Source organism: Vombatus ursinus, unplaced genomic scaffold (genome assembly GCF_900497805.2).
Source record: "Vombatus ursinus unplaced genomic scaffold, bare-nosed wombat genome assembly UNPS02014820.1, whole genome shotgun sequence".
NCBI classification, from domain to species: domain Eukaryota; kingdom Metazoa; phylum Chordata; class Mammalia; order Diprotodontia; family Vombatidae; genus Vombatus; species Vombatus ursinus.
The window spans coordinates 1,990,728-2,017,426 of record NW_020954598.1 but is presented as its reverse complement, the minus strand read 5'-3'; the positions used below and the strand labels follow the sequence as shown (position 1 = coordinate 2,017,426).

The following is a 26,699-nucleotide window of genomic DNA, read 5'->3' as shown; positions in this document are numbered from 1 at the left end:
TTTCTTACAGCAAATGTGTTAAGCTATTTAAAGCATTTAGAATCGGAAAAAAATGCCTTTCTCACGAAACTGAGATTAGAGGGATAAACAGCTTGGACCTGTGAAGAGAAGTGTCTCTTTGGGATCATGAATCTAGGGGGTATCTAAGTGAATATGAGCATGTCAGATTTTTGAGGAAGGTATTTTAGGGATTATCTGTGAGGGATCTGTGGAGGGGCTATTTATAGTTATTTATAGGAAGTATCTGTGAGGGGGCATTTATAGATTAGTTTGTACAGGGACTAGGAAGGTGTGTTAGTGGGCATGACAAATGTAAGCTTCTTGAAGGCAGGACCTATTTAATTTTTCTCTTTGTATCCCTGGTGCTTAGCACGGTACCTGATTCATATTAGACATTTAATGAATGCTTGGTGATTGGTTGACACCTATGTGTATGTAGAGACATCTCAGAGATAATATATGAGATGTGCATATATATGGTAGTATTTCTATTGGAGTACCACAAGAAGGGATGTTTTGGGAGAGATATGAGAGGGTATGTCTGAGGGATTTGTCTAAGGGGTATGTCTTTGGGAATGTGTGTTTATGTGAAGGTGTACCTAAGAGGTAGTCTGTGGAGGGTGTGTATATAGAGATGTGTGTGGAAGGATATTCTTGTGGTTGGATCTGAGTGATTATAATCTTTCTGTGAGAGTGTGTATTGATGGAGATGTCAGTGGTGGTGAGGGTAGTTGGGGTTATGGGTGTGTTTGTAATGGGACATATCTGTGGTGCTCTGAGTCTATGGATTTGTTTGAGGTACTCTATCTATGGGGAATTTTTCTGACAGGTTTTTTTTTTTTCTGACTGTCTGGGGAGTGTGTCTGTGGGGTTGTGTGATGCTTCTCTTATTATATCTACTCATTAAACAAGTTTCCCAATCTTCAAAATGGGGATGAGGAAACTGGACCAGATGATCTTTGAAGTTTCTTTCAGTTCTCACATTTTGTGAATCTTTGATTCGAAGAACACCTCTCATATTAATACTCGAGATTTATGGCCACAAAGGAAGAATAGAATGGAACATTGCACAGTTCTTCAGTGAATATGACAGACTACACGCTTGATGGGAGCCCCTTAAATTATGATTATTTTTTCCTTCAGAGCAATCTTTCGGTCTGAATTACTCGGATAAGTTGCCTTGGCACTCTGTTTCTGTCATCCTGTGATGATACAGATGAGATGTTCCCACAGAGGTCAGCCTCGGTATTTACACCCCAGTGGCCTTGTCCCGGAGCGGTGATCCAGCCATGCCAGTTTTCACCCTCACTGAGACAAGCTGGTTTGGGGGATCTGCCCATTTCTTGGACATAGAGTCAGGAAGACCCAGGTTCCAATCCCACCTCAGACACTTGTTAGCTGTGACCGTAGACAAGTCATTATTCTGCTCTCTGAGTCTCAGTTGCCTCATTTGTCAAATGAGCTGGTTGGACTCAAGAGCCTCTAACATCCCTTCCGGTTCTAAATCTATGGTCCTATGATTGCCTTCCCTCCATGATTAGATGGACATAGCACCATGAACTTTGGCCATGTGAGCTAATTTGGGAAAGGTATTCTTGTTTTTTTTTTTTTTTTGTTTGTTTTAAGGATGCCATGTAGAACTGTGTTATTGCTCTAGAGGGTAGAGCAAGGAATAATGGGCAGAGATTCCAGGGAGGAAGACCAACTCAATAACTTTCTAGTGTTGAAAACTGTCTAATGGGCAGGCTTTTGAGATAGTGAGTTCCCTATTGTTGAAAGTGAGACTATGAAGGATACTGTTAAGGAGACTCTTGGATTAGAGAGGAGCTTAGAAAAGATGGCTTCTGGGGCAACAAGGTGGGTAGAGCACCAGTCCTGGAGTCAGTAGGACCTGAGTTCAAATCTGGCCTCAGACACTTGACACTTACTAGCTGTGTGACCCTGGGCGAGTCACTTAACCCCATTGCCTACCCACAACAAACAAAAAAAAGATTGCTTCTAATATCCCTTTCAAATCTCAGGTTCTGGGAACCATTTGAAGATGGTCTACTCTTCCATTTAAGTCTTCTTTTCTGTAAATTAAACATACCTTGTTCTTCCAACCTTTCCTCATATGACTTGGTTTCCAGACGCATCATCATCTGGCCCTCAGTGGTCTCTAGTTTGTTAGTGGCTCTCTTATGATAGGGTGCCACAAATGAAGGCATGACTCCAGATGTGATTTCACTAGTACAGGATACAGAGACACTATTACTTCCTCTGTTCTGGCATGGACACCATACTTCTATTAAGAGGAACTGATAGACTAGCTTTGTTTTTTTTTTTTTAATCTGAAGCATCCTTTTAAGTCATATTAAGCTTGGAATCCTCTAAAATCCTGACTTTTTCCCCACATGAATTGTTATCAATATGGTAAATCTCATCTTGGATGGTATAAATGGAATTCATGACTTGGATAGGAGCAAGAGGCAGCATGGTATGGTGGAAAGACCCTGATCTTTAGAGTTTGAGGCCTTGGGTTCAAATCCTCACTCTCTACTTAACCTCAGGTTAAGTGACCTGAGGCAAGTCAACTCTCTGAGCTTCTGTTTTCTTATGTGCCAAATGAAGGGTTTGGATTCACTGGATTCACTGATGTCTACCATTCCCTTCTAGTGTCTGTAACCTGTGGGGTCTGTTGTCTCTGCCTTGTTAGAAGTAGAAAGAAATCTAAAACTCATCTAATCTCTCCCTCTCTTTCTTAGGATGAAACTAAGACCCAGAAAATAGAAGTCACTTGTCCAAGGTCCCACAGTGACTTAGTAAAAGAGATAAGAGACCCCCAGTGGGGTGAACTTTCCACCCCACCAGTAGCTTTGGATGACTACTTTCCATTCGTCTTTGGTTATGTGTCTCTCCTTCCATTTTTTGTCCACATGCATAGAGTTTCTACATTCATATAAATGCTTAATCCATACTGCCTAGCCATTGGTGCTCTAGACCTCAGTGCTCCTTTATCAATAGCCAGGTGCCCTTCCTGAGCTTCTACCTTTCATTTCAGCTTGATTTATAGCCATATACCTAGGCAGGAAAAGCCAGATCCCAGGAAATAGACCAGGAATTAGTTTGTCTTCATTGGGCCATTTACAGTGAGAATCATGACCTCAGAGGAGCCTTGAACGAAAGCTCACCATCCCACAAGACTGGCAAGATGGACTGTGTTTTCCCTCTGTATATTTTCCTAATCATCATATATTTCAGCTCATGTCACTGCAGATAACTCCCTTTCTGACCCACTGCCTTTAAATAGCCCAAAAAAAATACAATGCACTTTGTGGTTTCCAGTAAGATACTGTAAATACACCCTGATAATATTCCGGTGCAGACCATTTATAGCAAGCCTACAGGGTGGTGGAATGGAATCTATTAGGCAGGTTTGGATACAACTTTATTTCCTCTGTCACAGCAAGCTGTCCTGGATTATTATCTTGCTGAAATGCAAAGTGGGAGCTTAACCATCCTCCCTGTTTTCGTTCAAATGAACTAGAAGTGACAGGCTCTGGCCTCCACTAACAGGGAGAAAAGCCTGTTTTGAGAATTCACAAGCTGTCAACACAGGTGTTCAATATTCAGAGTCAGTTTTAAAACAAAATAACTTTGAAGTCTTTTCCCCCCATGGCAAGACCTCATCTTCAAGCTGGTGTTTTCACTCTGAATGATGACTGGGCCTGTCAGCATCCTGGTGCTCTAGAGACAGGAACCTTCCTGTTTACCTCGAGGCTTGCTCTGTGGGCTTGACTGCCCCTCCAGCCTCTGGGGCATGAGCTGGTCACAGAAACCCAGAGTTTGAGAGAGAAGCTTCTGCTTTCCTGAATGTCTCTCAGGGGGTCCTGGCCAGCTCCAGGCTCGGCTAGGAGGAGGGTGTTTGGGAGGGGAAGGGCTCCCTTCTCATTTTGGAGTACCTTCCTACCTGTGTACAGCAGTCCCTAGAAGAATAACCAGAAAGGGACTTCCATTTTCCTCGGTGGGGAAACAGGCTTACTGAACCTAGAGTTAGCACTTGGACCCTGGGATCAACTCTGCTGGGCAGAGTTGCCCAGTTCTGTGCCTCAGTTCTGTAATCTATAAAACAAGGCAGGTGGGCTTGGATTATCTTTAAGGGCTCTTCCAATGCCTGGAATCCTGCTTTCTAAGGATTCTTCTAGCACTGAAATTCTGTGAAGCTCTGAAGCCCAGCAAGTGATGGTGCCCATCGTTGGAACTTGATGACATCTTTTTTTGCATCCCAATTCAAAGAATATTCATAAGACAGCCTATCCAAGTCCCTGCTTAATCATTATATAGGAGAGGGCTAATATAGACACTTAGGACATTCCAGTAGAGATAGCCTTCCTTCAGTGGGGACAAAAACCACCCAGACAGCCGCCATATGGCAGAGAGGTGAACACTTGGCACCTCACAGAGAGCAAGGGGGTCTTTTGGACATTTTTTGCTTTAGGACCCCAAATTCCTTGCTTTGCCATTACACTCAGAAATGTAAGAAGCACGGAGGCGATTTGATAGAGCAGAAAGCATGCTAAATTTGGAGTCAGAGGATGGGTGTTCAAATCTTTACTCTGCTCCTTTTAGTTCCTCTTCTATTAAACCTTAGGGAAAAAGCATGTTATAGTGGAAAGAGAATCAACTCTTTTAGAGAGCCTGTGTTCAAATCCTGCTTCAGACACGTGATACTTGTATAACCTAGGGCAAGTTACTTAACCTCTATGGACCTCAGTTTCCTCATTTGTAAAATAAGATGGTCAGACCAGATGACCTTTGAGGTCCCTACCAGCTCCAGATCTGAGATCCTCTGTCTCGCCGTCTTCTGAGGTCTCTTCTATCCCTAAATCTGTGATCTTAAGCTGGCTCGATTTGTCACTGAGATGTTTCCAAATAGGGCAGATTGGGCCACGGCAGAATCATGCATTTAAGAGGCTTGCCTTCGACACCCCACTCCCAGGATGCCCTAATGCAAGGATCTGGACCTTTCTGTGTGTTACGGTCTCTTTTGGTGGTCTGGGGAAAACATAGACCCCTTTTCAGAATAAAGCTTTTAAATGAATAAAATGAAATGTATGTGATTACAGAGGAAAACAATTATATCAAAATACTAAAAGAACAAACAAACACAAGTTCTTGGACACCAGATGAACACCCCCGGCTCTAGCAGCAGGTGCCGGGGGTCCTCAGGCTGATCCCTGGCTGTCTGGAGTATCCCACCTGAATTTCATATAGATCTGACCACTAGACCCCTTCCCCACTCTTATTCCCAGGAAATCCTCTTCCAGTAGCTATGACCTGCGAGGGGATCTGACAGGTGAATCCACCAAAAGCTGCTAATGACTAAATAGATCTTTTTGCATTTTCACAAAGCCCAATGACTTAAGTAAAAAAAAAAAATTGGTTTTCTCATGTGCAGGCCATAGGAAGGCAGTGGGAGACGTTTGGGGGGAAGGGGAGTTTCTTGGCAATCCTAAAATTCTACCATATAGGTAGACACTTACCTGCATCATTTATTTGACGCTTTAAGAATTACAATGTTTTCTTTTCTTTGTTTCTTTTTGTTTTTTCAACCACTCTGTCGGGTTAGTAATGGAAGAATTACTTTCCTCATTTAAGAGAGGAGGGCAATGAGGCTTATCTGGTGGGGTGACTTGACCAAGGTCACCCAATTAAGTGTTAGAGCTGGGATTTGAACCTAGGTCTCCTGATACCACACCTAGAGTTTTTCCCATTGCATCACCATGTTTTCTTCCTCCTCCACCCTACTCTCAATGTTATCCCCTCTCACATCCCAGGACATGTTACTGAGGTCTTTTTTTTTTTTTTTGCAATTGGGGTTAAGTGACTTGCCCAGGGTCACACAGCTACTAAGTGTCAAGTGTTTGGTCTGAGGCCGGATTTGAACTCAGGTCCTCCTGACTTCAGGACCAGTGCTCTATCCACTATGCCACCTAGCTGCCCCATGAGGTCCTCTCTTAAGGGAGAGATTTCAGCGATTTGAATATGTATAAGGTAGAGATGAAGGATAGAGCAATTAGAAAGGCTGGTGAGGAGAGGGGCTGGATTTCCACCCACCCTCCCATCACCTTTCCAATATCAGAAACATCAGACTTTTCCTCTTCTGCCCAGTGCAGTCTGAAAGAGCAGAAGAAACTGTCCAAGAATAATTCTTTCTCTGCCTGGGCTATAGTTGCTGCATTGTTGCCAAGGTCAGCGAGACCTTGGGTTTCTGGCTGTGGAATTGCCCTCTCGTATGCTTTTTTGGGTAGATGGACCACATGCCGCAGCTGAAACCGCCTTCCTGTCTCCCTTTCTCCCTGCCACACACCCAGCGCAGTGTTGACTCCCCTATCTTCCACATGAGTACTGAGCTTCTGGTCTTCATTTCCAACTTGGAGGTTTAAAGAAGCATCACCTAGAGAGAAGGTTTTACGTATACTGATGGGGTGACCCTGAGCAAGTCTCTTAACCGCAGACTGCACTAGGCAACTTTGTGAGATAGTAAGTTACATAGAAGGTGCCAACCTGCACTGCTAAAAGGAGTTTTATCACAAAGAAGTTCCTGAGACTAGTCGTTCTCAAGATGTGGTCCATGGACCCCTAGTGGTCTCTGAAACCCTTTTAGGGACACATGAGGTCAAAACTGTTTTTATAACCATACTAAGATGTTTTAATTTCTAATACACTAAATGTCAATAGACACAACTCACATAAACAAAGGATTTTTGGGGCCCTCTAAAATTTTCAAGAGTGTTTAAGGGGTCCTGATACCGAAAGTTTGGGAACCACTACCCTAGACCAATGAAATCACAGATCCATTCCCTGACCCTCATCCCTACCCTATCCATAATTTAATCTCTCCCTCTATAGTCTTTACCTTAACACCCCAGGGCTTACAGATGCAGTCAGTCAGTTAACAAGCATTATTATGTGCAAGGCAATTGGCTCTCAAATAAAATGTACCCTGCTTTATGAGAACTTAGGACACCTTCCTGTGCTGTGGTCCAGAGCAGATGTTTCAAAAGTCAGAGCAATAGAGTGGCATTAACAGCCAATGAGCCATGGCTGCCTGGCGGCTTCGCCTGGCAGATTCCTTTCTCTCACGTCTTGTGCCTTCATCCCCTGCTAACGGCAGCAGCGAGGGCAATGATGATTCCGTAGCTAGAATTATTTTCTTCTTCCTGTGAATTCTAGACACTTTTCACAGAACATCTCGAGAGAATTCCCTAGTGGCTCATAGCATGCTCGCACAGTACCCACTCCATCCCTCTCCTTCCCCAAATTGCTGTTGGATATAACACTATAAAAACAGCAGCTGACATTTATAGGATACTTAAGGTTTTCATGGCCTTTTACCTACAAGGACTCTTTTGATCTTCCTAACCATGTGAGATAGGTGTTATGATCATCTTCTTTTTTATAGAGGAGGAAACTGAGACTCAGAAGAGTTCAGGTACCCAAGCTCACTCTGCTATGAAGTACTGGAGCTCTTTTTAATTTTAAGTCCAGCTAGCACTTCATTCACTAGGTCGTATCCAGAATCATAGAGATGAGGCTGGCAGAGTGGGCATGCAGCTTATGACAGTGAAAACTGAGTCCCAGTGTGAAAAAGTATACCTTTTGACATTTAAAAAAGAAGATGCTTTAATGTGTGTAATGAGTTATACTTTTAAAATGGTTTTCATACCTATTATTTAGGCAGCTGAGTGACTCAATGGATAGGACCTGGAATCAGGAAGACCTGAGTTCAAATCTGACTTCAGACACTTTTTAAACAATGTGAACCTGGGCAAGTCACTTGACTTCTGTTTGTCTCAGTTTCCCTTAACTGTAAAATAGGGATAATAGTAGCACCTCCCTCCCAGGATTGTGAGGGTCAAATGAGAAAATATTTATGAAGTGCTTAGTGTAGTGCCTGGCATATAGCAGGCACTATAAATGCTATTATTCATTTGTTCTTCATAATATCTCCTTAATGTGGATAAGTAGAGAAAGGGAATGAGTAAATCATAGAAGGCATAATGGGTTCACTAAAAACAAGTCATGCCAAGTTATGCTTATTTCTTTTTTTTCTTTTGTTGCTTATAAGATGGATAGAATACTTTAGAGTAATATCTTGATTTGATAAAACATTTAACAATGTCCTTATGATATCCTTGTGAAAGACATATAGAAAGGTGGGCTGGATAATAGCACTGTTAGGTAGATTAGAAGCAAATTGAAGAACTGTGCCCACAGATCATTGGTGAGCGAGTAGGGTGGCGCAGTAGATAAAAAGTACTGGATTTTGATTTGGAGGACAAGGATTTAAATATCAGCTCTACCACTTACTTCCTCTGTGTGACCTTGAGTAGGTCGCTTCATGACTCTGAGCCTCAGTTTCCTCATATGTAAAATAAGGCAGTTGGACTAGATGACTGTCAAGGTCCCTTGCGGCTCTAAATCTCTGGCTGGATAATTGGGGAAGGCAGTCTCTCATGGGGGCTGTAGGGCGCTGTCCATAGGTTTGATTCGTTTAATATTTTTACCAATGAATTAGATGACAGTCTAGCCACATTTGCAGATTACACAGAGCTGGGAGGGATGGTTAATGTATCACAGGATGAAGACTAAGAATGATTTTTGACAAACTGAAGGGTTGGGCTGAAATCAAGAGGAAACTTCACAGAGTTCAATGTAAAATCTTATCCCTGAGCTCAGAAAGTCAACTGTCCAAATGCAGAATTTGGGAGCTATAGCTTGACCTCAGGTTTTGTGAAAGAGACATTGGGACTTTTAAAGGGGTTTAAGTTGACTTCCATCTCAACACTGCCGTATGGATGCAAAAAAAAATCTTTAGTTTAGGCTTTATTCAGAGTCAGAAAGACCTGGATTCAAGTTCTCCCTTTCACATATACTGGCTTTGGGACCCTGGACAAGATATTGAATCTTTTCATGTCCCTGGGTAGCTTGTTAAGATGGTTAAGTTGTGGACCTGCATTGGTAGAGGGGATTTCCTCTCTGGGAGTTCCTTACACTAATGGAATCCCCAGTCAAGATCTCCACTTCCCCTCACCCCCTTCCCTGAAAAAGAAAGTGTCCAGAAAAGAGGAGGTAATGAATGGTCTCACCAGATTTGTTCTGGTCCCACATGTTGTGAAACACATTAACCAAATGAAATGTGTCCAGAGACAGGTGACCATTATGGTAAAGGCTCTGGAAACAATGCTATATATAGGAGAAGGTCATAAGCTACTTACCCTAGAGAAGAGAAAGCTCAGCAGACATAATAACTACCTGAAAATCTCTGAAAGGCAATGATGAAGATGACTCAGACACGGATTCCAGGAACTCGAACTAGAACATATGGGCAAAAGTTACAGAGTAGCTTTCTAAACAATTAAAGCTGTCCGATAATGGGACCATCTGCCTTGTAAGGCAGAGAATTCTTTGTCACTAGGAGGGTTCAAGCAGAGAGACCTGTGAAGGATGATGTAGAGAGAATCACTAAGGGACATCCCCAACAAGTGGTCTTCTGGCCTTGATTTGGTACAGAGGATGGCATCTCTGGTCCCTTCGAGATTTAAGTTCTAGGGTCCTGTGACATCTAGGACCCTTCTGGTTCTTGAGGCTATGATTCTGTGAATGAGGGGGGCTCAGTGAATAGAGTACTAGGCTTGGAATCAGGAAGACCTGTGTTCAAATCCAAACTGACACTTAGTAGCTTCATGACCGTAGGGAAGTCACTTAAACCTCTGTTTGCCTCGGTTTCCTCCTCTGTAAAATGAGGATAATAACAGCACCTACCTTGCAGGGTTGTTGCAAGGATTAAATGGAATGACAAGTGTAAAGTGCTTAGCACGGTGACTAGCACATTTTTGTTGTTTAGTCATTTTAGTCTTATCCATCTCACTCTTCGTGACTGCTTGTGGGGTTTTCTTGTCAAAGATCCTGGAGTAGTTTGCCATTTCCTTCGCCAGCTCATTTTACAGGTGAGGAAAGTGAGCCAAATAGGGTTAAGGGACTTGCCCAGAGTTATGTAGTTACTAGTTGTCTGAGGCCAGATTTGAACTCAGGAAGATGAGTCTTTCTGACTCCAGGCCTGGCACTCTTGGCTTAAACTTATCATGTAGTAAGTACTTTAAGGCTTATTCCATTCCCTCTTTGTCTCCCTCCCCTTCCCTTTTCTTCCAGATGAGGAGATGGAAACTTGGTTGAGTTTAAATGACTTTTCCAAGGTTGTACAACCAGTTTGTGATGGAATCGGAATTTGAATTTGGGTCTCTTGACTCAGCCAATAATTCAGTTCATCTCATTCTATCATGTTTCTTTTATAAACCCAGTTTTGTTATGGGAAGATTATAGATTTTTCATTCTTCTCTTGTACCCTGTCTCCTTTCCCATTTGATCACTTTATGTTCAGTCAAATGTTATTGATTCACCAACATATATGTATTAAGCACATTCTTCTTTCCCTTTTCAAATCTCCCGTTTCCAAAAAAATAGAGATGCTGTCACATTTATGTTCTCAAGCTCTCTGGGCCAGACCAGCCTCTCCTCTCCTTAATGCTTTCACCCCCTTTGTTCCCTTTGTTGTTCAAGTACCTAACCCTCGGTTGGGAAAAGATGTTTTTCTTCATTCCTTTGGAAGTTCAGCTCTTTCCTTCACCATTTTTTTTTTTAAGATTCCTTCTCCTTCCTGCTGAATAAGGTTTGCAGGGGCCAGCCCCATACCATATTTTATAATAGCACTCCACACCTTGGTAGGAATGTCAACAAATGACTCAGAGTGTCTGGATTTTCTTATCAGTTACCACTTGGGAACATCAGTTAGCAAATATTTATGGAGGGCCTACTATGTGAAAGGCACTGTTTTGATGCTCTGGAAACTGATTTCCTTATTCCCCTGACATGATAACTTTGGTCTGCCCTGATATCTCATTTTTGTCTCCTTTACCCTCAGCTCCCCTTTACCCCAGGACTTAACTATTTGTATGACATTTATTTCAATCCAATGAACATTGAGTTAGCACTTACTGTATGCAGAGTTCTGTGGTAGGTGCTGGGGGGGGGGGAATTAAATAAGATCTAGCCCCTGGCACCAAGGAGCTTATAGTCTAGGATTGGGAATGGGGGTTAGTACATGGATTTCAGGGAGTTTGTGAACATGGATGGAAAAAACATATTTTATTTTTACTAATTTCTAACTGCAATTTTTGGAGAAGGAAATGGTAAACCGCTCCAGTGTTTTTTGCCAAGAAAACCCCAAATAGGGTCATGAAGAGTTGGACGCGACTGAACAACAACTGTAATTTAGCATTCCCTTCAACTAGGAACGTAGGCAACAAACCACTGTAGATTAGGCTTTACCAGACTGCCAAAGGGGTCTCTGACAAAAAAGGCTGAGAATCTGTGGTCTAGAAGGAAGAGGATGCCACATCTATAGAAATGCCTGTTTTTGTTCTCTGACCAAACCTTTTATTTGTCTGATAAAGGGGACTCCTTCTAGCAATGCCAGATTCCTAGCAGCTCTGTGATTTCTAGTCTCAAGAGAGCTGGTTAGGACCCTGAAGGCTAAAACACCTGCCTTGGGTCATAAAGCCTGTAAGTATTAGAGTCTGAATCCGTGTCTTTTAAATATAAGGCCACTTCAGTCTACCAGCCCAGGCAGCCCTTCAGACAAATGACCATTTGGCAAATAAAGTGATACAAGGACATAAAAGAGGGAGAAATAAAGTGCTGTGGGAGGCCCAGGGAAGAAAATTGCCAGTTGGGGGTGGGATAGTGGAGAAAAGGACGATAATTGTAAATAATAATAACTAGTCTGTGTATACAGTTTTAAGGTTTGCAGAGCCTTTTACAATGGTCATCTCATTGGAGGATGACAATAATTCTCATTTCTCTAAGGTTTATAAAGCAGTTTCCTCCCAACAACCTTGTGAGGCAGGTAATATGGTATGGTGAGAAGTGAGGAAATGAGGGCTGACCGCTATCTTCTATCAACCAATCAAGTAAATAGCAGAGATGGTATTTGAGCCTAGTTAAGTCATTTTTCAATTGTGTCTGACTCTCTGTGACCTCATTTGGGATTTTCTTGGCTGAGATACTAGAGTGGTTTGACATTTCCTTCTCCAGCTCATTTTACAGTTGAGGAACTGAGGCAAACAGGGTTAAGTGACTTGCCCAGAGTCACACAGCTACTAAGTGCTGAGGCTGAGGCTGGATTTGAACTCGGGAAAATGAGACTTCCTAACTCCAGGCCCAGTGCTCTACCCACTGTACCACCTAGCTGCCTACCCGGATTTTGTGCCTTTCCACTAAAGCCAATCTGCCTTTCCAGCGTCAGGACTCCGTGCTGTTGCAGTATTAGGCTACCTGGCACACAGTAGGTGCTTAATAAATATTTTTGATTGGTTAATAGAGGAGTGGCACTTGGAGGATGGGTAGATCTCAGCATCCAGAACAGAGGATGGGGGAAGGGTATTGACTGCCCTTTGGGTTTTCTTGAATTCTTAATTGGTTCACACCAGTTAATCTTGACTTGGAAGTGATAAACAATAAATGCCATCAGAGCAGAAGCCATCTTCTATTTCTCTTGGTTTCTCCCATAGCATTTAGCATGGGTCTGAGCACAAAGGAATGTAGAGGCTCAAAAGACCATTCAGCCTGACTGTAATTAAATTGATGCTCGCTTGCTCCAAGAGTGACCACAGATCCTTGGAAAATAGATCCCCTCAATAGGGTTAATCGGGAGTATGTGAACTTTTCTCTTAAATGTTCAAAAAATTCTTTTTTTAAAAACTTTTTTAATATAATTGGTCTCCTTTGTTATTCTATGTATTTTATTTTACTCTTTTAAAAACATTATTCTGAAATAGGGTCTATAGGTTTCACCTGATTGCCAAAGGGGGATTCTTGATATACGAAAAATGTTAAGCATTTAAGCAAATGTCGAAAGACTTAGGAACACTGATCCACATCATGATCAACCACACGATTCTAGAGGATTCATTATGTAACATGCTGTCCACCTTCTGATAGAGAGGTGAGGGACTCAGAGTGCAGATTTGAGACACATTTTTGGGGACATGATCAATGTGAGAATTTGTTTGCTTGATTATACATATTTGGAGCAGGGGTTTTGTTTTTCCTGCCTTCTCAATTGGAGAGTGTGAGGGGAAGTGGGAGGTATTAAAGGTGGATTTTTGTTTGAAAAAATCAAGTAAAAAATATTTACAGATTAAAAATAAAGATTAAGAACTCTTTCTTTAAATAGGACCCACTATTCCACAGAATTTGGAGTAATATTTTGGGACCCTCTCCTAAAATTGCCATATTCCTTGAAGTTCAAGAAGGACTTTCCTAGTTAAGCCGAATCAGCAAGCATTTATTAAGCACTTACTTTATACCAGGCAATGTGCTAAATTCTAGAGATACAAAGAAAAGCAAAAACAGTCTTTGCTCTCAAGGAGCTCATCAGTCGAATAGAAAACATGCAAATGATTTTGTAGAAAAAAGATAAACAGGATAAATTGTCTTAGTATTCTCATGAACATAATTCTGATCTTGCGGATCCCCAGCAAGGTTCTTGGGGACCCCCCCCAGAGTGAGACAACTGGCTTAAAGCTACTCTAGGGGTCTCAGGTAGGAGCCTTTGCCTCCCCTCATCAGATCCTCTTGGCTCTCTGGATTTGGAATCAAATGACTTGGGCTGGATTCCACTGGTTTAGAGAATTCCTGGTGAGGAGCTTCCATTGCCATAGGGGCACCTTTTTGGTAGTGTCAAGCTTCTGAGAGGCAGCCCAGTATACCAGTATACCAGTATGCCAGTATACACAGCTTTGTGGAGTCCTGGGTTCAGGTCCTACCTCTGACATATTTTGACTGCCTCTGCGCTATTTCCTTAACCTCTCTGTGCTCCCAGGCAACTCCCTAAGATTGTTGATGACATTGTGTTCCAATAATGTCCGTGGGTGCTGCATATCAGTATCTCTGTCCCCTAGAGATTGACAATGACTTGAGGGCAGTCCCTGGCTGCCACATGTTCTCTACTTCCTACTCCCTCCTGGGTCCAGCACAATTCATAGAATCTTAGAACTAGAAGGAACATTAGAGACCGTCTAATCCAATTCCTCAGTTTTACAGATGAGGAAACTGAAGCCTGGAGGGATAAGATATCTTGCCCAAAGGCATATGGCTAACAATAGGCAAAGCTGGGACTCAGGCCTGTGTTTTCTGATTTTAAGACCGATATTCTTATAGGTCCTCCATATTGCCCTGCTCAGGACCAGGCAGCACTAAGTGCTCTGGGCCCTGGGAAGGGGCTGTCTGGGGACTGGGAAGGTTCCCCAGTCCTCCTCTGGCTCCTTACTCAGGCAGTCAGAGAGACTCAGCTCAAAAACCACTTATTAAACACTACATGCAAACAGGACAAAGAGTAATTTTTTTTTCTCTTTAGGTATAATTTATTTTTTTAGTTTTTAATTTTTTTATTTTGAATTATCAACAATCATTTCCATAAGCTTTTGAGTTTTAAATTTTTCTCCCCCTCCCTCCCTACCTCCCTCCCCAAGAGGGCATACAATCTGATATAGGCTATACATATACATTCCTATTAAACATATTTTCACCTTAGTGATGTTGTAGGTAGGAATTAGAACCAATAGGAGGAACCACCAGAAAGAGGAAACAAAATACAACAGAAGAAAAAAAATAGCAAACAGTATGCTTTGATCTGCATTCAAATTCCATAGTTCTTTCTTTGAATGTGGACAGCATTTTCCATCACGAGGCCTTTGAGATGTCTTAGATCCTTGTATTACTGGGAGGGGTTAAGTTTATCAATATTTAGCCATCGTACAACGTTTCTGTTATTGTGTACAGTGTTCTCCTGATTCTGCTCACTTCACTCAACATCAGACCATACAAGTCTTTCGAGGTTTTTCTGAAGTCAGCCTGTTCATCATTTCTTATGCACAATAGTATTCCCTTACATTCATATCCCATTCAGTCATTCATTCCCCAATTGATGGGCATCCTCTCAATTTGCAATTCTTTGCCACCGCAAAAAGAACTGCTATAAATATTTTTGTACATGCAGGTCCTTTTCCCATTTGTATGATCTCTTTGGGATACAGCCCTAGAAGTGCTATTGCTGGGTCAAAGGATATGCACATTTTATGTCCCTTTGGGCATAGTTCCAAATTGCTCTCCAAAATGGTTGGATCATTTCACAACTCCACCAGCAATGGCTTAGTGTTCCAATTTTCCCACATCTTCTCCAACATCTATCATTTTCCTGTTTTGTTATGTTGGCCAATCTGATAGGTGTGATGTGGTACCTCAGAGTTGTTTTGATTTGCATTTCTCTAATCAATAGTGATTTAGAGCATTTTTTCATATGACTATAGATGGCTTTAATTTCTTCATCTGAGAACTGCCTGTTCATATCCTTTGACCATTTATCAATTGGGGAATGGCTTGTATTCTTATAAATTTGACTTAATTCTCTATATATTTTAGAAATGAGGCCCTTATCAGAGAGACTGGTTGTAAAAATTCTTTCACAATTTTCTGCCTTCCTTCTAATCTTGTTTGCATTGGCTTTGTTTGTGCAGAAACTTTTCAATTCAATATAATCAAAGTTATCCATTTTGCTTTTCATAATGTTCTCTGTCTCCTGTTTGGTCATGAATTCTTCTGTTCTCCATAAATCTGATAGGTAAACTATTCCTTGCTCTCCCAGTTTGCTTACGGTATCACCTTTATATCTAAATCACGAACCCATTTTGACTTTATTTTGGTATTTGGTGTGAGATTTTGATCTATGCCTACTTTCTGCCATACTCTTTTCCAGTTTTCCCAGCAATTTTTGTGAAAGAGTGAGTTTTTATCCCAGAAGCTGGGGCAAAGAGTAATTTTTTAAAGGCAATCTGAGAAACAAGCTTTCCCCATCCTACAGTATGGTGTTTGTAACTGCCATCTCTGAAGATCCCACATAGCTTGTTTTCTTCTTATAGGAATCAGGGGTGGCTATTGGCCAGTGCTTGCGGATGCCACTGGGACCTGGCTGCCCAGAGGCGGTACCTCCTGGAGCAAGGGGGCACCTCTCTCCACCTTCTTGCCTCAGAGAGTCCATCTACTCACCGCTTACTTCATGCCTGGAATATCCAAGGGCCCTGTGCTTGTTTTAACAATAGGAACAATGGTGTCTTTCAGTAGCCTTCTCAGCCAGCCAGCGATGCAAGTATAGGCTGTGCATATGCAAAACTCTGAGGACTCTTTGATTATTGGAAGAACTCTTGGATTACTGGGGCAGCAAGGTGGTGCAGTAGAGTCAGGAAGATCTGAGTTTAAATCCAGCGTCAGACACTTACTAGCTGTGTGACCTTGGGCAAGTCACTTAATCCTGTTTGCCTCAGTTTCCTCATCTATAAAATGAGCTGGGGAAGGAAATAGCAAACCGTTCTAGTATCTTTGCTAAGAAAACACCAAATGGGGTCATGCAGAGTCAAGCACAACTGAACAACAAATTATTTTTATAAACAATGATTACAATTATTCTTATTATAGTGATTCAGAAAACATTTGTAGCATATCTGCTCTATGTAGAGTTCTGTGCTTTAGGACAATACAAATCAGAGTAAGACCCAGGTCCTGTCCTCAAGGAGCTTATAGTCTAGGATCAAGGAATCTGAGAGTTGGAAGGGATGTTGAAGATGCCCAGCCCAACCTGTACCTGACTGAGAATCTCCTCTACAAAATCCCCCACAAGCCCTCATTCACCCTTCATTGAAAACCCCTAATGAGGGGGGCAACCATTACCTCCCAAGGCAGCCCATGCCACTTTGGTAGATCTCTAGTCCTTAGGAAATTTTTATTTAAATCAAGCTCAAATCTGCCTTTGTGGCTTCTACCCACTGCTCCCAACTCTGCCCTTTGGGGTCAAGAAGTAGAAAAAGCCAAATCTTTACTCCATCTGAGAGTGCTTCAAATCCTGTAAGATGTTGATCATGTTCCTCTGAAACTTCATCTTTTGAAGACCAAACATCTGATCCTTGAACCAGTCCTCATATGGCATTATCTCAGGGCAGTAAATAAACTTCTCTAGATGTTTTCCCCTTGTCAATTTCCTTCCTAGAATATGGTGCTGGATGTGTAGAATATTAATGGAACTATTATTATTATTAATGATAATAATAATCACACATTCAACTGAAGACAATCCAAATATAGTCTAATCAGGAAAAAGTACAGCCTAGAGGTCATCACTTCTTGTATTCTGATCATTAGTCCTCTCTCTCTTTTTTTTTTTTTGCTGGGCAATGGGGTTAAGTGACTTGACCAGGGTTACACAGCTAGTTAGTGTTATGTGTCTGAGGCTGGATTTGAACTCAGGTTCTCCTGAATCCAGGGCCAGTGCTCTATCCACTGGGCCACCTAACTACCCCCATCAATTCTCTCTTAAGGAAGCTTAAGCTCCTGTTCATTTTTTTGGCTGCCATATTGCACTCTGGACTCATTTAGTTGACACCCCACTAAAACCTTCAGGTCACTTTCAGATGAATTTACTCGATAGTCTTGACTTCTCTTTTGCTTGTGATGTTGATTTTTTTGAACTCAAGACTTTATATGTATTCCTATTAAATGTCTTGAATTTAATGAATTCATGAATTTGGCTCAGTGTTCTAGCCAGTAAAGTTTTTTTGATTATTTAATTCTCCTTGATAACATCAACAATGGAGAGGCATTCTTTTTTCCCCCTTTCCCTTCCTTTCTAGGAGGTAGACCAGCCTGGACTTAGATAGCAATTACTTGGCCAATTGCAGAAAGATAAACATTGTACAATGTATTCAAAATCTACCCCACCCCTACCACCTTAAACCTTTTCTGCAGCTTTTGACATTGTCTGCCATCTCCTTCTCTTGGATAAATTCTCTCCTCTCTTGACTTTCATGAACATTGCTATCTACTTGTTCTCTTTTTATGTATCTGGCTATTCCCACTTTGCTGGATCAGCATCATCTCCCACCCCTATGAGTGGGTGTCCCCCAGTGCTCCATTTTGGCTTCTCTTGCCTCTCTCTCTCCTGTTGATCTCAGCTGTTACCATGGGTTTCTAGATTGTAGATTCATGGATTTAGATATGGAAGGAACCACCTGGTAAAATGCCTATTTTTCTTTTCTTTTTTTTTACAGATGAGAAAACTGAGACCTAGAGAGGTCAAATAACTTGTCTAGGGTCATGCAGATAGTAAATGGCAGAGAAAGGATTTGAATTCGGTTTCTCTGACTTAAATCCAGTACTCTTTGCACAATACCATGTTTGCTCTCACCTTGTTCAGTTGTAATCTCTAGGTAATTGACTCCAAGATCTACACATCTAATCTTAGATGCCCTTTTAAATTCTAGTCCCCAAATACTAACCATTTGCTATATGCCTTGAAGTTCTATTGGCAACTCAAACTCAGCAGGGCCAACACTGGATTATTGTATTTCCCCCTTTCCCTTAAATTCACCTCTTCTCCAAACTTCCTTATTTCTGTTGAGGACACCATAGACCTCCCAATGACCCAGGCTCACAATGTCAGTCATACTTAACTCTTCTCTTCTTCCCTTTCCATCAAGTCAGTTGCCAAATCTTGTTGAGTCTTTGATCACATGCCTCTATCCCCCTCTTTGTACTCATACTGTTATTGTTGAGATGTTTTTTTCAGTCATGTCTGATTTTCGATGACCCCATTTGGGGTTTTCTTGTCGAAGATACTAGAGTAGTTTGCTATTTCCTTCTCCAGCTCATTTTACAGATGAGGAAATTGAGGCAAACAGGGTTAAGTGACTTGCCCAGGGTCACACAGCTGGTGTCTGAGGCCAGATTTGAACTCAGGGAGATGAGTCTTCCTGACTTCAAGCCCGGTGCTGTATTCACTGCACCACCTAGCTACTCACCCATAGTTACATGTACAGTATTCTATTTTAGGCCCTCATCACTTTTCAGCTATGGACTATGGTAATAGCCTCCTAATTTATCTCCCTGCCTTAATTCTCTCCCTATTTCAGTCTTTCTTCCAAAGAGCTACCAAAACAGTTTCCCTAAGTAATAGGTCTGACTATATCATTTCCCTGCTCAAAAATCTTTAGTTTTGCTTCCATTATAAAATGTGAAGTGTCCAGTTTGGAATTTAGGATCTTTGATGCAGAGTGGTAAGGGATCCTAGTGGTCATCTCTAGATGTTCAAGGCCCTACAAAATTTGACTCTAGCCTGCCTTTCTTGCTTTGTTTCATGGTATTTCACTACATCCTCTATCTTAATCAAAGTGGCCTAAAACTGATCTCGGTTGGCCCTTTATCTGGACATTTCCACAGGCTTCCCCTCATGCCTGGTATGGACTTCCTTTTCCTCCTCCTCCTGGTCTGCCTCTCCGACACTTCAGCTCAAGTGCCATTTTCTCTAGGAAGCCTTGCCCCGTCCTCTGCCTCCCCCAGTTTGAAGTGCCCTCCCCCTCTTCACATTCCTATGGAGCATGCTTGCTACTGTCGTATTCCACTGCTAACCCTACCCCCAGAAAACTGTAAGCTACTTGAGGGCATGGTCTAGTGCCCTGAATTGGTGATGAGTAAATGTTGAGTTGAAGTCACTGTAAAGTTTTTCCATCCCCTTCATACTAGTTTTCAGTCATTCATAGTTATTATTGATAACCCTTGTGGCAATATTCATGTGTTTTGATATGTTCACAGGTTTAAAATTCACAATTTACATAAACATTCATGATTTAGAATTCTATAATGAAAATGCCTCACAATTCTATAGTGCTTTGAAGCTTATGTTACACTTTTCTCTGTGAAGTAGATAGTGCCTGTTGGTTTCCATTTTTTGTAAAATGAGAATTAAGTCAAGCAATGCACAGAGGAGTAGAAAGTCTTGTGAGATCAGAGGTCAATAATAATGACCCATGACCTTCTGGGGATTGGAGAGATCTGAGATCATTCTGTCCTATGGTGACAAAGGGGAACCTATACCAGGTTGGGGTATAGTTAGGACTCAGCCCCAAGTTAGAAACAGTGACTGAGGGAAGAATTTGGGGGGGGGGTGTGCCTTTTAGAACAGAAAGGAATTAATTATTGGTTTCTATATCCCTTAAGTTTCTTCTAAGCCATGGTAGCTTTTGGCTATGCCTCAAAGAGCTTTATAAGCCTTGTGCCCAGACCCTCCAACAGCCAGAAGGTGTGTGTGCAGGAGGCTGACTGCAGCACCTGCCAAGAGCCTTTTGGAATGCTGAGTGCCTACCTTGGGGGTGTTTGGTCTTATCATTAGAATTCTGGGACTAGGACATATCTAAGAGGTCACGTGGAGTACCCCCTTCCTCCAGGTAAGACCATCCCTAAACCATGTTACATAGATGAGAATGGACCTCGTTTCTAAAGATCTCCTGAAAAGTAGATTTCTCAGCTTCCTTTGTCTTGGCCGTCTTACATATCCTGCCTCTCCAATCATCCCCCCCTCCCCAGGAATTTCCCTCTATAATATTGCTCACTGTCAAAAAAAAAAATTCTTCCTTAAGTCTAACTTGAAGCCCTCCTGATGCAGGAAGTAATTATAGCTTATTTTCTTTGGCCAGCCCTCATGGAGAAGGAGAATAGCTGATTATTATCTGTTTTGTAATGGACTTGAATGCTAATTGCTATTTCCTAGGTTACAATCTCCGAATCAGCACACTAAGATGCATTCATACATCAAAAAGCTGTATTTAGTGCACTTTTGTTCTGGTTTTTTTCATTCCTCTTTGCTGATTTTTGATCAATGGCATGAAGAAGGTAGGATCCTTGGTGAAAGAAGGAAAGGATTGGCTGATAGACATGCATATAGTTCTATAGAAAATTCACATAGAAATTGAGAACCAATGTGGGGAACTGACCAATGAAGGGGCACATAGATAATTAGTGGCAGAGCTATTGACATCTACAGGAAACAAAGGCCAGCGCTCATGTCGTATGTACGTCTGTGTGTATCCATGAATCCAAATGATGGGTAAGTTCTTGGTTTCCACTGCCACCTGCTTAGAACATGTCCTCTTTACCACTTGTGTGTACTATTGCAACAGTCTCTTTACCTACCTTTGGGCTCTCCTTCTATTACATGCTATTGCCAGAATAATCTCTTACCCGTGGATCTAGTCAGGTCATCCTTCTGCTTAAAAATCTTCAGTGGATCCCTGAAGTTCAATAAAGTTCAGAACCCTTTGTTTGACATTCAAGGCCCTTTACAATCTGTTGCCACCTTACCTCTCTAGTCTTTTTTTTTTTAAATTATTCATCTCCGTGTATTTAATGTTTCTGCCAAACCGAATGACTTTATGCCTTCTAAATACGGCATGCTCCACATTCCTTAGCTCTGGTTGTGCTGTAGCTCTGGCATGTCCTTCTTCCCTGTGCCTGTTGGACCCATTTTCTAAAGCCTATTTCAAATCCTGGCTCCTTTAGGAAACCAAACCTGATCATTGTGTTGTTATGACCTTCCCTTTCTAGCCCGCTGATATCCTGATGACTAAATAGAGCATTTATTAAGTGCTTACTGTGTGTAAAGTGCTATGGATATGAACAGAATAGAAGACAGCCCCTGCCCCTAGAGAGCTTCCATTCTAGTGGGGGTGGGGGAGGCAAGGCACATGGAAGGCTTTATTTGAAAGATAGAATAGCTTTTAGATAGAAGGGCTCCATGGTCCTTAGGGGGCAGCTGCAAAGTGGATGACAATGCCTCTTCTTTAACATCATTTCAATGTATAAAATCATATTGATTTCTGATGATGAATCATTTAACAGTGCCAGGGATTGAGGGATCAGGACTTTCTTTTCTGGGTCTACGATAGATATGGCTATAGAACCTCCAGAAATAGTTAGCTGCCAGGCTGCATCTCCATCAGGTCTGCTTCTGGGAATGATGACCAACAGTACTGACCCGGAACCATTTCCAGAGCCTCTTGGGCTGTTTCCATCAGGATCCAAGGGGAGACTGTGGTCAAGTGGTGGTGGTTTGACTCACTTAGTACATGGTGCTTCCTGTCTCTTCCTCAGAGTGCCCTACTGCCTCACCTAGGCTGACTTGACTGCTCTGGGAATGGCGGTTGGTGGCAGTTAGTGGGGATGCCTGGCCCCTTCTCTACAGGAATTGCCTCAGCTAGGTGGTGCAGTGGATAGGGTATTAGCTTTGGAATCAGGAAGACATGAATTCAAATCTGACTTTAGATGCTTACTATTTGGGTGACCCTGAGCAAGTCATATAACCCCTGTTGACCTTAGTGTCCTTAACTGTAAAATGAGGATAGTAATATCACCTGAGGATCAGATGAGATAATATTTATAAAGCACTTAGTATGGTGCCTGGCATACAGCAGGTGCTATATAAGTGCTACTATTATTTTCCATCTCTATTCATCTATCTTAAAAATGCATATTTGTATAGGTTTATGTTGGCAAAATGGGTACATCTGTATGGGTATATGTTTATGGTTGAGTATGGGTACATGTGTGAGTATTTATATATTAATTGTGCTTAAATAGTACTTGAATGAATGAGTGAAAAAAAATCTATTAAGTTCTTAGCGTGTTCTAAGCATTGCTGAGTTCCGGGGATACAAATAAAAAAATTCTTGCCTACCTGGAGGTTACATTCTAATAGATGGAAGAAACATTTTCAACTTACATTCCATAAAGGAGAATTTTGCCTGGGGAAAGGAGTTTGGATCTGGGGAGTTAGGATGGTGAGTTAATCCATACGTAGGACACACCCTTTCCAGAAGCAATGGTAGTATCAGTTTGCTCACTGTTCCCAGAACAAGAGGCAGAAAACTGATTGAGGAAGGGATGGGACAGATTTCTGGTGGGAAGACAGATGACAAAATGACAGGGGTGTATAGCTATGAGGAGTGATCTAGGCCTGGCTAACCCCCCACCCCCACTTTCCCTGTTAAAGTCCAGGCAACACCATCCTCCCAGCTTCTCAGGCTCACAATCTAGGGGTCATCCTGGACTCCTCACTATCTCTCCCATCCATCCATATCCAAGCTGTTGCCAAGGCCTGTCGATTTCACCTTTGCACCATGTCTCCAATCTGCCCTCTTCTCCCTTCTGACACTGCCATCAGTCTGGTGCAGACCCTCGTCACCTCACACCTGGATTACTGCAATAGCTTCTGTGAGGTCTGCCTTCCTCAATTCTCTCCTCACTCCATTCAGCTGCTAAAGTGATTTTCCTGAACCGCAGGTCTGATCATGTCACAACACCCCCTCCCCCCAACCCTCTCCATAAATTCCAGTGGCTCCCTATTGCCTCCAAGGTCAAATACAAAATACTCTGTTTGGCATTCAAAGCCCTTCATAACTTAGCCCCATCCTACCTTTCCGGTCTTCTGACACTTTCCTCCCTGCCACATACTCTTCAGCCCAATGACACCAGTCTCCTGGCCACTCTATCTCTCAGCTCTGGGGCATTTTCTCTATCTCCCATACCTAGAAATCTCTCCCTCCTCATTTCCTCTTACTGACTCTGCTGGCTTCTTTTAAGTTTCAGCTAAAATCCTGTTTTCTACAGGAAGCCTTTCCCAACCCCTCTTAATTCTGACGCCCTCCATCTCTTATTCTTATTTATTCTGTGTATGGCTTGTTAGTACATATTTGTATGTTTGTTGTTTACTCTGTTAGACTACGATTCCAATTTATACTGTGTGTGGCTTGTTTGTGCATATTTGTAAGTTTGTTGTTTACCCTGTTAGACTATAGTTCTTATTTATACTGTGTATGACTTGTTTGTACATATTTGTACATTTGCTGTTTACCCTATTAGATTGTAAGCTCCTTGAGAACAAGAACTATCTTTTGCCCCTTTCTCTGTCTCCCGTGCTTAGTACAGTGCCTGGCACATAGTAGGTACTTAATAAACGTTTGACTGAGTCAGTCAACAAGCATTTATCAAAGTGCTATGTGTCAGGCACTGTGCTAATCACTGGAGAGATAGAGAAAGGCAAAAAAACAGTCCCTGCCCTTAGAGAGCTCACATTCTAGAGGAGGAGATAACCTGTAAGTAACAAGGTATGGACAAGATGTATACAACTAGGTGGCACAGTGGATAGAGCACCAGGCCTGGAGTTAGGAAGACCTGAATTCAAATCCAGCCTTAGACATTTACTAGCAGTGTGACCCTGCACAAGTCACTTCACCCTATTTACCTCAGTTTCCTCATCCATAAAATGAGCTGGAGAAGAACATGGTAAACCATTCTAGTATCTTTGCTAACAAAACCCCAAACAGGGTCATGAAGAATCAGACACAACTGAAACAACTCAACAACACCACCACCTGTGCTTAGGAAAAGGAACAGAAGGGTGATCAGAACTGAACAGCAACAACAGAGACAATCTGAAAGGGGGGGCATTTGCAGCTGAGGGAGGGGGACCTAGAAAAGGTCTCCTACAGCAGGTGGGCTTTAAGCTGAATCTTGAAGGAAGTCTCGATGGAGGAGGCAGGAGATGAAATGTTGTGTTTGAGGAGGTAAAAGTACGAAATAAGCTGGATTGTAGAGTTTGTGGAGGGGAGTAAGGTATAAGAACGCCAGAAAGATAGGAAGGGGCTGGGCTAGGAAGAGCTTCCAATGCCAAACAGAGGACTTTATATTTGGTCCTGGGGGTAATAGAGAGTCACTGGAACTCCCTGAGAGAGGAGAGGAGAGTGTCAGACCTACCCTTCAGAACAATCATTTCTGTAGCTGAGAATGGAGTGGGGAGAGACTGGAAGTCAGGAGATAGATAAGGCTATTAGAATCGTCCAGGCAAGAGGACGATGAGGGCTGGCGCTTTGTGGTTGGATGAGTAGAGAGAAGGGGGGTGGATATGAGAGAGATTGTGAAGGTAGAAATGGTAAGATTGGCAACGTTTAATATGGGAGTGAAAGAGAGGAGGGAAGGATGACATTAAGACTGTGAACCTGGGAGAATAGGAGGATGGCAGTGTCCTCAACAAGAATAGACAAGTATGGGAGAAAAGAAGTCTGGCAGATCATGGCTACATACAGTGGGGCTAGGCAAATTTGCATTCATTCAGTGATCATTTTTGATCAGTCACCAATCAAGATGACTAAACTCCTGGGCAGGCATCCCAAAGGTGAATCGATTAATTCTCCCATTGACCGAGAGCATGGTTTTGGGATGTCCAGTCCAATGGTACTGTTCTAGGTGGGGAGAAATGGGGCCATGGGAGCAGCTGGTTTAAGGTTTTAAGGTTCATAAGAACTCTTTTCCTACCATAACCTTGTCAGATAAGTGGTACCAGAATTATTAGCTGCCATGATAGGGAAACTGAGGCCCAGAGAGACTAAATGATCTGTCTATTGTTACTCAAAATATTTCAATCAATCTGGGTCTCATCAGTGTGGCTATTAGCCCCACCTATGTAGGTCATAATTTGTGTTACATGGTTAATAAGTAAAGGAGCTATCTTATATGTGAGTACATGTAGAGGTGACTGGGTGGATTTATTATATATTATATCATTTATTATTATTATAAGATTTATTGACTAAGCTCATAGATGACAGATGGATGAATGAGAGACATAATATTACCTTCTCTCTTATTTCTGTCCTGGCAAAAGTTCACAAGTGTCTTGGAAAGAAAACATATGGGAAGTAGAGTTCTAGGCCTTCTCTTCTCTAGGTAAAATTGATCATCTCTTCTTTAGTCTCAATTTAATTCAGTTGAAAAAAGAATTCTTATTAAAGACTTTAGAGGCGATGTGGTGTAGGATGGAGTGCTGGGCTCAGTGTTTTGCAGATTTAGGCTAAAATTGTGGGTCTGATGCTTATTAGTGTTGTGGTCTTGGTCAAGTCACTAATGGTTCATGTGCCTCTGGCAGCTCCTTAGGACTTATCTACTATATTAGAGACAAGTTGGGATTGACCACTGGTGAAGGAAATTCCCCCACCAGGAGTTCCCCTCACTAATGAAATCACAGGTTGGTATCTGCCCGTTAAGCCCCTCGGGGGTCTGCTGGTAAATGTTTAACAACAGACTCTCAAAAAACAATGCAAGCCTGACACATTTTTAAGCTTATTCTGCATTTTCTCCATGACTTTTTATAAGTTTAGACAATCCGCAAAACAATAAATCAAGCCTTGATTTGTAGCTTATAGATTTCTAAGGTGTAAATGGTCGTGCTACAAATTTAACACCAACTTGCCTCATGGCTCCAGTTCACCCCTCGTCCTCTACTACCATATACAGAGTCTTGTGCTGGGTGACAAGTGCCCTCCAGTGTGGAGCCTGTCGTCTGGGTTCCCAGTTCCCTTTTCCTCAGTATCCTGGTTCCTACCACAACGTGATGCCTGTCTCTTCTTTCAGGGAGCCGAGAAGCTGCATTCACCTACGCGGTCATTGCTGCGGGTGTGGCCCATGCCATTACGGCCGCCTGTACACAGGGTAACCTGAGTGACTGCGGCTGTGACAAAGAGAAGCAGGGCCAGTATCACCGGGACGAAGGATGGAAGTGGGGCGGCTGTTCTGCCGACATCCGCTATGGCATCGGCTTTGCCAAGGTCTTCGTGGACGCGAGGGAGATCAAGCAGAATGCCAGGACCCTCATGAACTTACACAACAATGAGGCTGGACGCAAGGTAGGCAGGCTGCGGGGTCTGGGAGGCAAGTGAGATGGGCTG

General features: G+C 42.3%; 1 protein-coding gene across 1 annotated transcript in view; it reads left to right on the top strand.

Moving 5' to 3' along the window:
* WNT7A (Wnt family member 7A) overlaps positions 1-26,699 on the top strand; it is an 82,962-nt gene that overhangs the window by 16,208 nt on the left and 40,055 nt on the right. Inside the window, exon 3 of the mRNA XM_027836852.1 lies at positions 26,386-26,657. Coding sequence (XP_027692653.1) covers positions 26,386-26,657 — 272 coding nt within the window. The remainder of the gene's footprint in view (positions 1-26,385; positions 26,658-26,699) is intronic.